Raw genomic sequence first — 13,924 nt, forward strand, 5'->3', positions numbered from 1 at the left:
TCCAACGGTGAGCTGATGAACAGTTTCAGGAGCCCTCCTTTTAGCCAAGATGCATGCTCTGAGCAGGCTCACCAATGGTAAGCATTTGCACAAGCTATGGGTTGTCCAAACTGGGACAACCACTGGTCATCACAACTGCCCAGAAACAGACCTTTAGTCGCCAGGGGTTGTGTATTGGGACTAGACCGTCTCAGCCCTTTCCTCTGGTTCACACACACAAATCACCTTTGCCCACGAAAGCAGCCGCTTTTCCCCAGGAAAGGAATTTCCATATAAGGCAATAAGTGACCCAAGAAGGCAAGACGAAGGCCAAAGAAGGGGCAAATCTCATGGCACGCCCGTTTTAGGGAGCTGCCACCAACTTGTCTTGGGCACATTGTCAAAGTAACCAAAAAGCCATTATATAAAACGTTACTAGGATACAAAGTATCCTAACTACACTTCACTGTAAGGTGATGTGTTCAATTGTCAAAATACAAGAATTCACAAAGAGAGACATGGTCTCTCAGTACTGACAGTCTGAGGGACTAGTCAGTTTCCCCATAAGAATTGAGCAAAAAGCACAAAGGAAGTAAAGCTGCTGGCTTTACTCACATCCTCAAATTCAGGATGGAGGTCAAAATAAGCAAAACAAATGGGCGTCCAATAGAAATCTATGGAGGTGAAGTTGCAAAAAGAAAATCTTTCCTAACCTAGCAAGTCTGTTTTTTAATTATTCCATTCCTGTCAGCAGGTAAGGCTCTCCCATCGGAGTCAACTCCTCCTTTCCTTTTTGTCCTTTGGAACACAGTTGTAGCTATTGCATCTGCTAGAAGACCTGTGCTTCATAGTTGTCCTACTTAAAACATCCTTATGATGAGGGAGTTTTACCAAGTAACATGGAGGGAGTTTTACCAAGTAACATGTATTATCAGGCTTTCATTTGAATCATTTGATTTTGATAAGTTTTGTTTCCCTAAAGGCCACTTTCACATGAACAAACTCCTTAAGCTCAACTAGGGACAAGCATAAATATTTGCAAAACAAAAGAAAATCTTAATAGTTGACATTTGTTTCCTAATCATTTGTAGGGTTGAAGGTTCAAATCATATCTGTCATTAAAAATGCTTGACCGTTAATACTGACTGCAAACCAGTAAAACAAACGCATTAGGCTGTGGGTGAGAGTTCTGTTATAATTTAGGAGTTGATAAATGGTAGAGGCTTGCTGGATCGGAGAGGGTGATCTGTTATGGTTTTACGAGAATCCTGTGCATGAACATTTACATTTGATTAATCGCTTTACTGTTTCATTTTCTTCTGTGCTCGGGTATCGGCTTCTCACTGGTGTGGCTCTCACTGGGAATGAAAGAGTTAAACAAGTTCTTCTTTGCCGTTACTGATTGTGCCTTAACTTACTATAAGACCCAGTTGTGCCCCAGAAAGAGCCGCCCTAAACCCCATGCTCCTGTTAGTCTGTTCTTCTCTGGGCTTCCTGTAAAAAGCTGCATGTCTAGTGTTGGTTATATCTGGAGCGCTGATGTAGGTGAGATCACAGCTTCTATGATGAATTGTGAGACCCTTTGATGTTCTGCTGCTCTGTATGATTGGGACTCTGGAAACTGATCATTTCCACTCGCTTCACTTTGGGTTACATGTAATTTCTATTCGTCTTTGAGTAACTATTCAATATTTGTTTTGCAGATTCATCCCAGAGTCTCCGCGCTGGTTGTACGCGCAGGGCCGGCTGACTGAGGCTGAACGTTCCCTCTACCTCATTGCCAAGAAGAACCATAGACAGAAAGTGAATTTCTCGTTGACGCCACGGCCGTGTACGACGGAAAAGGCTGGCGGCATCGTGGATATCTTCTGCCACCGGATCCTTTTGGTTCGAACAGTCATCATGATGTATATCTGGTACTGGCCATATTGATGCTCACTCGCTTCCCCATTGCACTCCTGTCAGATCTTCCCAGGTCCCTAGAACCAAGACTACAAAACATGTCCACACTTCCATCAGATCAATATCAAAATACAATCTTTTGGTATGCTAGTTCGGGCATATGTTGTGGAATGCATCTAATCCCCAAGTGTGGCGAATTTCAGTAAGGCACTTCAAATCGCTGTAAATTCTTTTTTCACAGAAAAGGGGTAAGTGTTATAAGTAACTTCTCTGACTACCTGAGTTGAAGAACATTCGTATATATCGTCTGTCTGTTATAAGGTTCGTATTCCTTGCTGTTTCAGCCTAACGTGGCTGTCGAACATCTAATAACCCAAGTCTCTCTTCTCTATAAAAACCACAAGTCTGCACTGTGCTGATATTCTGGAGTGTTATTGATATAATAACTTGCCACACTTTTTCATAAACATTTAATATAAAACTTGATTTAAGTGTTAGTATATTGCTGAAAATATACACACACATAACCTTGTGATAATGGTTGTATAAAAAGCTGACACATACCATTGGTGCACTTGCTAGTGTTTCTCCTGATAAAGGCTTTCTCAGGGCTAATCTATCCGAAAACATACAAAGCACAACATTTGTTTTGCAACGTATTACTGTCCCATGGTTGACTCTTTCCTAAGCACATTCATAATGGGTTTGGATTAACAAACAACTCTGATATTAATAATGTAGTATTTAGGCGTTTCCTGGTAGCCCACTTGATTAATATATGTGAAATGCAGTTTAATTTCATTCAGTCCTTAATGGTGCCAGGCATACATTGCACAATCCCTTGTGTTGGTTCAAATGATAATTGAGACCTGTTTTGTGAGGATTAATTTAAGAGCTTTCAATCCACCCTACCCTGGTGGACCAAAGTCCATCTTGTGCTTGAAAGTATCCCAGACCCTGATTTTCACTTTTGTGGACGATTCATTGTGCAAGCTTTTTTCACACACATCTTCACTACCGACGTACGAGGTGGTAACCCATGCACCAGCCATTTCTTCCCCTTTTACTGTTCCTGCCTCCAGTGAAGCATATTCGAATTCATGGTAGTGAATGTTGGCATACGACATATGATTGTTTTCTGTGTGGCGCAGAAGTGATTGGTGCTTATCGACAAGTAAAAGGTCTGATTATTCACAAAATTGTGAACGCCAGCACAGGTGGTTGATTATCGACTGTGGCCATGCAGATTTTTCCCAGCAGCATCGACTTTCTTGGTCTCTGATTTAGATTGATATCCGATGTGTGGAAACCTTTCTCCCATAACGTTATCTATACTCACATATCCGCCAATTGTTAACTAGTTACTCTTCTAATCCAACTGTTTATATTGATTTTCTACAACCAAGCTTTTCCATTGCAACAGAGGAAGTATATTCTTTAATCTGGACAGCCCCAGAGCTTAGAGAGTATCTACTGTCCTAAATCTGAAAATGTGTGCAATATTTAGCACAAACTTCCGGGCTGTAGCATTACCATCCCAGCCAACCAAGGCCCTTCCTGCAAGTGCACTGTCATTTGCTACTTTTATTGTAGCTGTGCTTTATCTAATGCAATGAGGTTCTTCCTCTGGCATTTGTAGTAATTGTTCTTCTACATGAACTCTAGTCACAACACAATCTATTTTGTTAATGGTGGAAATATGTAACACAACAGCACATAAGCAAATGACCTCTGTAAGGAGAATAGTAACCGAAGACCTGAACGATAAAAATAATCCAAAAGACCAAATAGTCACTGCACCTCTATGCAAGGAAAACTAGGTTTATTACATAGAAAAAGTTCTCGGACTATCCCGTAAAACTGGACTGACACAGAGCTCGTCACGCCCCAAGAAGATACAGGTTGCATAGCGTAAAACCGCATATCTGCATACACAGGTTACAAAGTCAGCCCACCATCTTCTTTCGCTACCACCTTTTAGAACATGCTAATACCCCACTATAGTCCGTGGACCAATTGGCCACACCATATCTAAACCCATTCCTCTAGACACTTGGCCCACTGCATCGTCACTATTAAATCCAGGTATGGGATTGGCCATTGAACATATTGATATACTAATAAATCATGACGGTTGCGTGATGTGCACCCCTCCGATACAGACACGTTCAGAGTAAACTGGCGAGGTCAACTCTGTTTTGATACGACAGTAGGCCTTCTCATTATACTAGATGCCGTGGCGCACACAAGCTGCACCTCCGACCTTGTACTGAATTTACTGGCATCACCTCCGCTCCTCCTATCCCAAACCACAGAATGTTCCAGACACAATTCCCCCTTATCTCCTTCAAACCCCAGGTGCCCAATAATGACGTGACCAAGGCAGCACTCTTGAGTCTGCATTTCAGGGATTCATTTGCTTTTGGTTATGCCTGTGCTTGTAATTCAAATGGGATGACCGCTTCTTGGGTGAGGACAGTAGTGCTATAAATCTTCGCCTGGCTTATTGGCATCACAAAACCTCATGCTCTATTCTCATTAATTTGTCCTTCAAAGGGCACATCCCTTCCTGCTCTCTCCACAGCTTACATTCCGTTCCCACCACGTTCAGGCCCTGCAGCTGGATACAATTAGCGTTTATCTGTGCATTGCTGGGATCTCTGACCTCCGCTTCTCTTTTGGGGAACGGAAAATTGATTGGTTTTAGGACTGAGCTAAACAGAGCCGCAACTCCACATCAGGGCCTGCGTTCTATTCTGTTCATTGTGTACTAGCCCTTAGCATCCAAAATGGTGACACTTCTGCCATGTTAACATGCTGACCTATCCGACTCCATCTTCCATCTACTTCAGCTCTTGTTGAACACCTTACCGGAAAGATGACTTTGTGTACTACTTCTAAACACAGGGCCTATACTGCACTGCCCTATCTATAATCTCTGCAACGCAACATTAATCCATCTGTTGCTCCTTCTGTGTTGCTATATGTTGGTATCTCATGTTAGGAATGTTTCTCCAGAAGGATCTTCTCCTGCATATTCTAAGGACCCCTAATCCTTTTGCTTCCGTCGTTCATCCTGACCTGACTTTTTGCTGTGTGTGAAGCCTTCCGCTTCACTCCACGGGCCTTTTGTTTGCTTGTTATATGGAAACGGACTAGTCCTTCAGGCTGCAGTACAGGGAAACTGTTTCCCTTAGCTTTCTACTTTGTTGCCTATTTGGGTAACTTTATCATTGCACAAGGCATCTTCCAATGCACTGTAATGGGGTTTCTTTTTGTGTGACCTTAGACTCCGTTCGCAAAATTATTTTGGTTACCTAAGATGTGCTAAAGGACAAACTTTTGGCTGCATATACTTTTTGCTGTATTTTTGGTTAGCTTCACAGTGCTTACTGTGTTTGGCTACCAAGTGTGGCAAGAATCCTACAATGGCCGTGTCACAGAGCCTTCTTCCTGCTCTCGGGTCAGGAAAACCCTTGTGTGGTTTTGCACTTGCCCGGGAAAACCCAAAGGTTTTCTTAGGCTCGTGCAAGGCGTGTGTGAGAGGAGCCAGGAAGAAGTTTGGACTGTTTGGTCCTAATCCACAATCTGGCTCCAGAAAGTCTGGTGTGCATGTGGGCATGAAACCACAGCGGTCGCTGATTTGGATCACTGCTGGTGTGCATGTTTGGGGCTGATCATCCCATTGGTGGGCTGAGTCTGATCACTCAACTGACTTTGGATAAGAAGAGGTTCCCTACGGATGTTGCAGCAGATCTGAAGAAGTAACCAAGTATTCTGAGAAGCCGAGCAGACGAAGGACGATCCTGAGACGCTCTTGACGAGGCCTTGCAACTGAATCCTGCTGCTGTCCGAGAGAAGCCCTGCTTGGCGACTGATCTCTGAAGGTCTTAATTGGTGCTTCAACCCTTTGGATTGGTGCAACCAAACATTCCCGACTTCTTCTGGTAACCCTACAACTGACCTGGTTCGGAAGTGTCCCTGGGCCATCCAGTGTGGACTGTCCAGCTCAAATTCTGGCTACCGTGATAGGAGCGCCCTTGTCGCATGTTTTTTTACCTGAGGCTTTGGGGGTCACCAGCTTATCTAACAAGAGCGCCTTCTGCCAAATTTTGACTTCCCAGTACCTTGGGGTCACGAGATAGTAGGCTGCATCAGACTGCGATAGCGGAATCCCTTCGAGCCACTGTGCAATGGCGACTGTGACCAAAGTCTAGTTTCCCTGCACAATTCCAGTGTCCTCAGACATGCTGCAGTGCGGTCTTTCACATTCTTCCTCTGGAAAAGAGTGCAGCAGCTATTGTGACTAGCCGGACCTGTCTGCACCCGCAGCATCTCAGAACAGAGAGGAAGGTAGGAAAAAGTACCTCTGATGGCCACCTCTGGACCTGCGAAGTCTGGACCAAAACCGAAGTAAGGGCAGACATTAGTGAGGATACTTACCGGTAGCCCTATTAGATCCAAAGAGTTTTCTAGCTTTTGGCTAAGTTTAGCAATAACAGATACTTACCTGCCTTTTTAAATCCTTCCTCAAATCGTCAGAACACGTATAACTTTTTCCAGTCTCAAAGTATTGGAACTTTGTGTTCCCGTGTGCTTTTACGCACACGTTGAACATTGGGCACAAGACCCCGTTCATCTTAGGGCTGGAATTCTAAAGCAAGGATTGTCATTTCTGAAGAGTGTTGGTGCCAACTAAATGAGTTACCTTGTTCCTTTGCAGGCCTTGGTGAAGTAATGATGTATGTGCGCTGACTAATGTGACTTTACATGTTTACTGTATATCGCTTTATATATGCATGCCGCTATGTATGCCCCTCTGTTCCGCTTTCGTACCTGGTCACAGGTGCTTTACTGATAACCACCATATCACACTACTATGCTTACTCTCTCCTATATACCCTCACTCAACTAGAACACAGCTAAACCATGATAAATTCGGCTAGCTGTTCTCATACTAACATGACCCCACAAGCACCTCATCATCCTAATAAAACACAGCTAGCTGAGTACATTCCGGCTAGCTTAGGCGTTCCTCAGGCCTAACGCAGCCAGAACCCAGTCTGGGTGTCCACCCTCCAGACTGAACACATCCAACTGATTTCCTCATCACCACACCTACTGCTTAGAAGCAGCTATCAGGCAAAAACCGCACCAGCTGCACACATATCCGGTGCACCCACGCACTATACGACACACTCTACTGACATGAAATGTGGTTCCCGAGGGCGTTCAACCTACCAGCGCTTTGAGGTCATACCAGTGATATATAAGGCACTATATAAATGCCAGATAACATAACATAAATGTTCAATAGTAGATGGTATTGTGTGTTCTCCAGCATGGGGTCTGGCATGGATTCACATCCTCATGAATATTCCCTGTCATCAGGCCGGGAATCCTCGGTATAGAAAAAATCTGTATCAGTTTTGTTTCTGATCGGTCTTTCTCAGTAGTAACCAATCAGTGGTCTCTGGGTCATACTGTCCCCCCAGCCAATGACTGCCCTCTCCCTAAGCCCCTCCCTTGGCAGCCATCCTCAGATTTTTACCGCACGTTCAAGTGTTGGGAGTCCTCGTGCTTTAGCTCTCGTGCTTTTACTGCGTTTTGCGATTTTTCAAAGAGTTTAATCTCATTTTTTCGGTCAATCCAGCCTCAAGCTCCACCGTTTCTACTTCCGATCAACGGGGACCCATTTCGGAATTTTCTACGCTCCTCAAGGGCGAAGTTCTCGTCGAGTTACGCTTCTTGGAGGATTCCAGAAGATCTGACGCCTACCTCGTGGACATGGCCCAGGACAAGGGAAGCTCGACGTCCGGATCCAAGCTGTTCAGGAACTGCCCTGGATGCAGATTACAGAATGTTTTCAAGGAGGATGAGCATTCAAGATGTCTCTACTGCCTTCATGAGGACAAAACGCACGTGGAAAAGGACTGTGCGTTTTGCAAGAATCTGTCGGAGCGGCCCAAGAGGGATCGGCGGATCTGCCTCGCCAGCTGGCTGGAGAAGGGCCCAGCAGGTGAGAAGAAGAAGTCTGAGCGGTCTTCTAAGTCCTGTGAGGGCGCCCTGGCGACGGGGACCCAACAGAAGGCAAAGCACCGCGAGTCCGCGGGCACTGGGAGCGCCGAAGGGTTGGGCTCTTTGGCTGCCAGGCAGGGTGCACCTTCATCAACGTCATCAGCCGTGAGCCAACGCTCTGGCTCGGGAAAGAGAAAATCCGAGAACCCGGGTAAGCTTCTGGAGAGGCCCTGGTCGATCTCGAAGGGATCAGCCGAGGGGCAGCGAGGCGGTGACCCTCCCCCCAAGGTGAAGGCCTCAAGCACGCCCAAGGTGGTAAAGGCCTTGATTCACCCGGCTAAGGCCTCTATCAGGGTAGTCGTGGTGTTCCTGGAGACCTCAGGGCCCAGAGTTTCCCTGCCACCGCGTAGGGAATCCTCTTTCCAGCCCATCGACAAGACCCCCATCAAGGCCCCGCTGGAAAAAGGAGGGGGGGTGGTGGCCATTACGGACACGGATACAGCCTCTGAGGAGGAGCTAGTGGAAGCCGTGAAGGGCCTCGATAAGCGGTTCGAGAAGGTCCGATCCCATGGGAGAGATCCTTAGTAAGTGATCGAGGAGAGCGACGGTGGCGACGACGAGGCTCCAGTGGAGGAACAGCCATCTCGCCCGTCGCAACCAGTGCCCGAGCCTCAGGACAGCTCGGCGCCCATTTTGATGGCAATCCAATCCTTATGCACAAAGATAAGGATGAGGTTGCCACTAACCCCGACGGGCGAACCGACGGAACCAGGCCCTTCGGGAAGTCCTCCAAGCAAGCGGAGGAAAATTCATCCTCCTCCGCCCTTCCAGCCTTCGCGGCCCGTAGAGCCTTAATCTCCGTCTCCGGATCCAAGAGATGACACGGCGACGGGTTGACGACGGCAGTGACGATGGGATAGCCCTTCCATCATCACTACCCCCTCGGGCTTCTCCGCCCGACGAAATTGGCTCCTTCCACGCCATGATTGCCAGGGCATCCAAGCTCTTCCAGTTCTGCCCCAAGGAACAGACGAAGGAAGGCTTCCTCTACCAACAGCGTGAGGCCAAGAGAAAGATGGTCCTTGCGGTACCGTTGCTCGATGATATCTGGGACGAGGGGCTTGCGGTCCTGAAGAACCCATCCACGGAGTCTGTCAAGGGAGATCGGTACGAGAAGAAGTACAGAGTCCCTGATTCCGCCCCCCTGTGCCTTAGGGCCCAGCCGACCCCAGATTCGGTCATCTCTGCGGCAGCCAAGATGAAAACGGTGGGGGCGACGGCTTCAACTTCCACCTGACGGCGAGGGAAAGAAACTTGATGCCATGGGACGACGAGTCATGTCGGCGACGACGATTAAGACGGCCAACGCCCTTGCGGCCCGCTACGACAGGGAGTTGTGGTACTAGATTGCTCCCCTGCTGGACTTCCTACCAGATGACAAGAGGGCTGAGGCCCTGGAGATTCTGCAGGAAGGAGAGGTGGTGTCGGACCACGCCATAACGGTAGCCACGGACATCGCTGACACCGATTTCCGCCAGTTGGGCAATGGTGTTTGCCTTCGACGGCGGGGATGGCTCAAGGCTACTAATTTCCGCCAGGACGTGCAAACCAGAGTTTTGGACATGCCCTTCGACGGGAACAACCTGTTTGGGAAAACGGTGGATGAGTCACTTCCGGCCATCAAGGCCGACGCAGATGGCTCGGGCCTTAGGAGATTGCAGCAACGACGACCGCCCTTTCGGAACTCCAGAGGCAAGCAAGGTGCCTTCAAAGGATTCAGCGGTGGCGCCTCGACATACCGCCAGGCAGCCCGCTCCTTGTCGCAAGAGGCCTACAGAGGGCGCGGCAAGTCAGGAGGAGCTCGCCGCCGTCGCCAAGGAGGCCAAGGTGGCAAGGTCGCCTCCAAACAGGAGTGAACCGGCCGTGACGTTGGGCCCCCACCTAAGCACCCCGGTGGGAGGCCGGCTGGCGAGCTTCATCGGCGTGTGGGAGTCCATCTCCACTGACCGTTGGGTGGTGGATGTCCTGGCCCACGGGCACACTCAAATTTCTAAGGAAGTGCCCCCACATTCCTCCCGTGGCCAGGAAGGAAAATCGCGTCCCTCAACTGCTGTTGGAAGTAAGGACGATGCTCAAGAAAGGTGCCATCAAGCTCGTCCCGAAGATGCTCCGGGGCTCCGGAGTATACTCAAGGTACTTCCTCGTCAGAAAGAAGACAGTCGGTTGGTGCCCCATCCTGGACCTGCGCCGGTTAAACAAAAGCATCAAGGCCCAGAAGTTTTGGATGGTCACCCTCCAGCACGTGCTGGGACAGCTGGAGGCAGGCGACTTTCTATCGTCGTTGGACCTGGAGGATGCTTACTTCCACATCCCCATTCTAAAAGGACACCGAAAGTTTCTCAGATTCGTTGTCCAAGGACGGCACTACCAATTCAAGGCCCTGCCTTTCGGATTGAAGTCGGTGCCCAGGGTTTTTACCAAGTGCCTAGCAGCAGTGGCGGCGCGGCTGCACCTGATCCATGTTTACCCATACCTGGACGATTGACTCATCCGAGCAAGGACAAAGGAGCTCGCCGTCGAGCACACGGCGAAGACCATCCAACTGCTCACGGATCTGGGGTTCTCCATCAACTTCCCAAAATCCTCCTAGTTCCGTTGCAGGTCGCACTGTTTCTGGGAGCAAAGCTTGATACAGTGGCGTGACTGGCTTCTCCGTCGGAGGAAAGGACGAAGGCCATCCTTGGCAAGGTGCAGCGCCTGTTGGCCACGGACGTGGCCCGGGTGAGGTCCATCAAGTCCCTTCTCGGCATGATGTCCTCTTGCATCTACCTGGTGCGCTTATGCAGACTGCAGATGCGTCCTCTACAGGAGTTCCTCGACGCCCGTTGGATGCAAGCGGCGGGCAGCTTCAAAGACAAGATCCCGCTCAACGAGATCTTCCGCCAAGCTATCCGGTTGTGGGGCACCCGCGCGCATCTCGCGGCGGGCACAGACTTTCAGACCCTAGCACACTAGGAGACGGTGACGACGGATGCCTCCCTGGATGGATGGGGAGCGCACACCGGAGATCTGCACACGAGAGGCCTTTGGCTCCCGGAGGAGAGGTCACTCCACATCAATATCCTGGAGCTCTGAGCAGTGTTCTGGGCCTTCAAGTCTTTTCTCCCGTCCCTCAAGGACAAGGTGGTGAGGATCTTCACCGACAACACCACCACAATGTTCTACATCCGGAAGCAGGGACGAACCAGGTCTCCGGCCCTATCCAAGGAGGCCCAGGATCTGTGGCATTGGGCTGTGGCCCAGGGGATGTTTTTGGTGCCTTTCCACCTGGCAAGGATAAAGAACACCATCGCCGACTCGCTGAGCAGGGAGCTGCGCTCATGCCATGAGTGGGAGCTGCGTCAAGACCAAGTGGATCAACTCTTCAGGCGATGGGGCAAACCCCAGATCGACCTGTTCGCGACGGCGACAAACTCCAAGTGCCAGAGGTTCGCCAGCAGGTTCCCCCAGCTGAGGAGCATGGGCGATGCTTTCTCTTTCCCCTGGGACGGCCTGTTCCTGTATGCATTCCCTCCGTTGCCGTTGCTACTGCGACTCGTCAACCAACTCAAGAGGTCTCGGTGCAGGATGATCCTCGTCGCGCCGGCGTGGCAGAGACAGATCTGGTTCCCGGACCTTCTGGACTTGTCAGCGTCCCCCCCAGTCAAACTATCGACGGACGCAGATCTTCTCTCCAGAGAAGCAGGTGCCATCCTCCATCACGACCCGGGGTCGCTGAACTTGCAGGCCTGGCTCCTGCAGCACTAGAGTTTGGAGGGTACGATATCCCGGCGGACTGCAAGGAGGTGCTTGCAAAGGCCAGGGCATCCTCAACTCTCAAGTGCTATGGACACAAATTGAAGAGGCTCTCTGTCTGGTGCCGTACACAGAAGATTAACCCTCTGCGGATTACGGCCCCTCAAGTGTTGCCGTATTTGCTGTCGCTGGCCAAGGTGGGGCTGGCTCATGCCTCCATCAAAATACATCTAGCTGCGATCTCCCGCTACACCAGAACTACGGGACATTCATCTCTGTGGTCTCATCGCCTGGTGAAGGAGTTTATGAAGGGACTGTTCCGTTCATTCCCACCGGTGAAGGCTCCGGCCCCGGCGTGGGAGCTCAACGTGGTGCTGAGCAGGCTCATGGGGCTGCCATTTGAGCCTCTGCATTCGGCACCGTTGAAGTTCATGTCGTGGAAAACAGCATTTCTTGTGGCCATCCCCTCTGCACGACGATTGGGAGAGATCCAGGCCCTTTCTTGTAAACCTCCATATCTGACTTTTCACGATACGAGGGTGGTGCTGAGGACGCACCCCTCCTTCATGCCCAAGGTGCCGTCGGATTTCCACCTCAACAAGCCCTTGGTGTTACCAGTTTTCTTCCCGTCGCCTTCATCGCCGGCCGAGAGGACTTTGCACTCGCTTGATGTGGCTAGAGCGCTGAAGTTCTACGTGGACCGCACGAAGAGTTTTCGGAAGACGTCACGGCTGTTTGTGAACTTTGGACCTGTGAATCAACGGAAGGCCCTCTCGAAGGCTTCCATTTCCAGATGGCTCTCCGGCTGTATCATGCACTGTCACCGGTTGGCAAACTGACCGTTGCCCGGCCGTCCGAGAGCCCATTCGACCAGAGCGATCGCTGCTACCACGGCGTTCTTGTCTGGTGTGCCCCTGCTGATTATCTGTAGGGCTGCTACGTGGAGGTCGACGCACACCTTCACGAAATTCTACTGCGTCCACCGGGATTCCAGGGAGGAGTCAAGAGTCGGCCAAGCAGTGCTCCGCAACCTGTTCGCCTGAAGGTGGCCCTGGTGAAGAGGTAAGAGTTGCTTAATGTTGAGTTTATGTAATGCTTAATGTTGAGCCTTGCAACCTCCCGTGGTTGTGCATGTGTACTGCTATGTATTCTTATATTCATGAGCATGTGAATCCATGCCAGACCCCATGCTGGAGAAGGAACAAGTTACTTACCTCTCCAGCATGGGTCTGGCATGGATTCACATGCGAACCCTCCCTCCTACCCCTCTGCGGCTCTTCACTTGGTCATACTGCCACTTTACATGCTACCAAATCTGAGGATGGCTGCCAGGGGAGGGGCTTGGGGAGAGGGCAGTCATTGGCTGGGGGCAGTATGACCCAGAGACCAGTGATTGGTTACTACTAAGAAAGACAGATCAGAAATGAAACTGATACTGATTTTTTCTGTACTGAGGATTCCCAGCCTGACGACGGGGAATATTCATGAGCATGTGAATCCATGCCAGACCCATGCTGGAGAACAACAGTTACAGGTAAGTAACTTGTTCCATATATTACCTGCCAGTAATAATTTTGCATGTGTTCTATTGGGCATAGAATAAATATCTTATGTTATAACTGTCTAAGTCTAATTCTTGGTGTGTCACTGTGTAGACTCATTGTGGACCCTTTGCCACACTCGACCACTCGCCACGATTGGTGTGACTTCAGCTCTCAGAAGTAATCCCTATTCTCCAGAAAGGGTATCCTCCTAAACATCTGTCCACCAGGTCAGAGTTCAGCAATCCATTCTAACACCTAATGCGTCAAAACTAACTACAAGCAATACAAGAAACTCCTCCTGCTCATACAGTGTATTTGCTAATAGGTTTTTCTCAGCCTGAACCTTTTTGCCTGGCTGCGATGCTGTACTTGCATCCCAGTCCCTGCTGCAGCATTACCAAAAACGTTTTGAGTGGCCCAAGAGAGGCTGTATTGCTTGTCTTGATAGGTCCTTTGCGCCAAAATAAATGAATGGTTTCCGACGAGCAGTAGCATTCATTGATGTGCATTTCAGCACCTTTAAATATCTGGCAGACAACACTCAAAAACAATATATTGCAGTTTCCACAATAGGCCCTCATTTATTTATTTAATGTATTTATTGTGCATTCGTAAGGCGCTTATACATCAGGAAATTCAAAGCGCCTGCAGGGCAAAGGGGAGGAAACATGGGACCGAAGGAGTAC

At 49.4% G+C, this 13,924-nt stretch overlaps 1 protein-coding gene across 2 annotated transcripts in view; it reads left to right on the top strand.

Moving 5' to 3' along the window:
* Positions 1 to 13,924, top strand: part of SLC22A15 (solute carrier family 22 member 15) — a 398,229-nt gene that overhangs the window by 238,875 nt on the left and 145,430 nt on the right. For both annotated transcript variants that reach the window (XM_069635638.1, XM_069635639.1), the window contains exon 6: positions 1,683 to 1,895. In XM_069635638.1, the coding sequence (XP_069491739.1) occupies positions 1,683 to 1,895 (213 nt within the window). The remainder of the gene's footprint in view (positions 1 to 1,682; positions 1,896 to 13,924) is intronic.

The sequence above is a fragment of the Ambystoma mexicanum genome, chromosome 7p, assembly GCF_040938575.1.
Source record: "Ambystoma mexicanum isolate Mex_15411 chromosome 7p, UKY_AmexF1_1, whole genome shotgun sequence".
Classification (NCBI taxonomy): Eukaryota; Metazoa; Chordata; class Amphibia; order Caudata; family Ambystomatidae; genus Ambystoma; species Ambystoma mexicanum.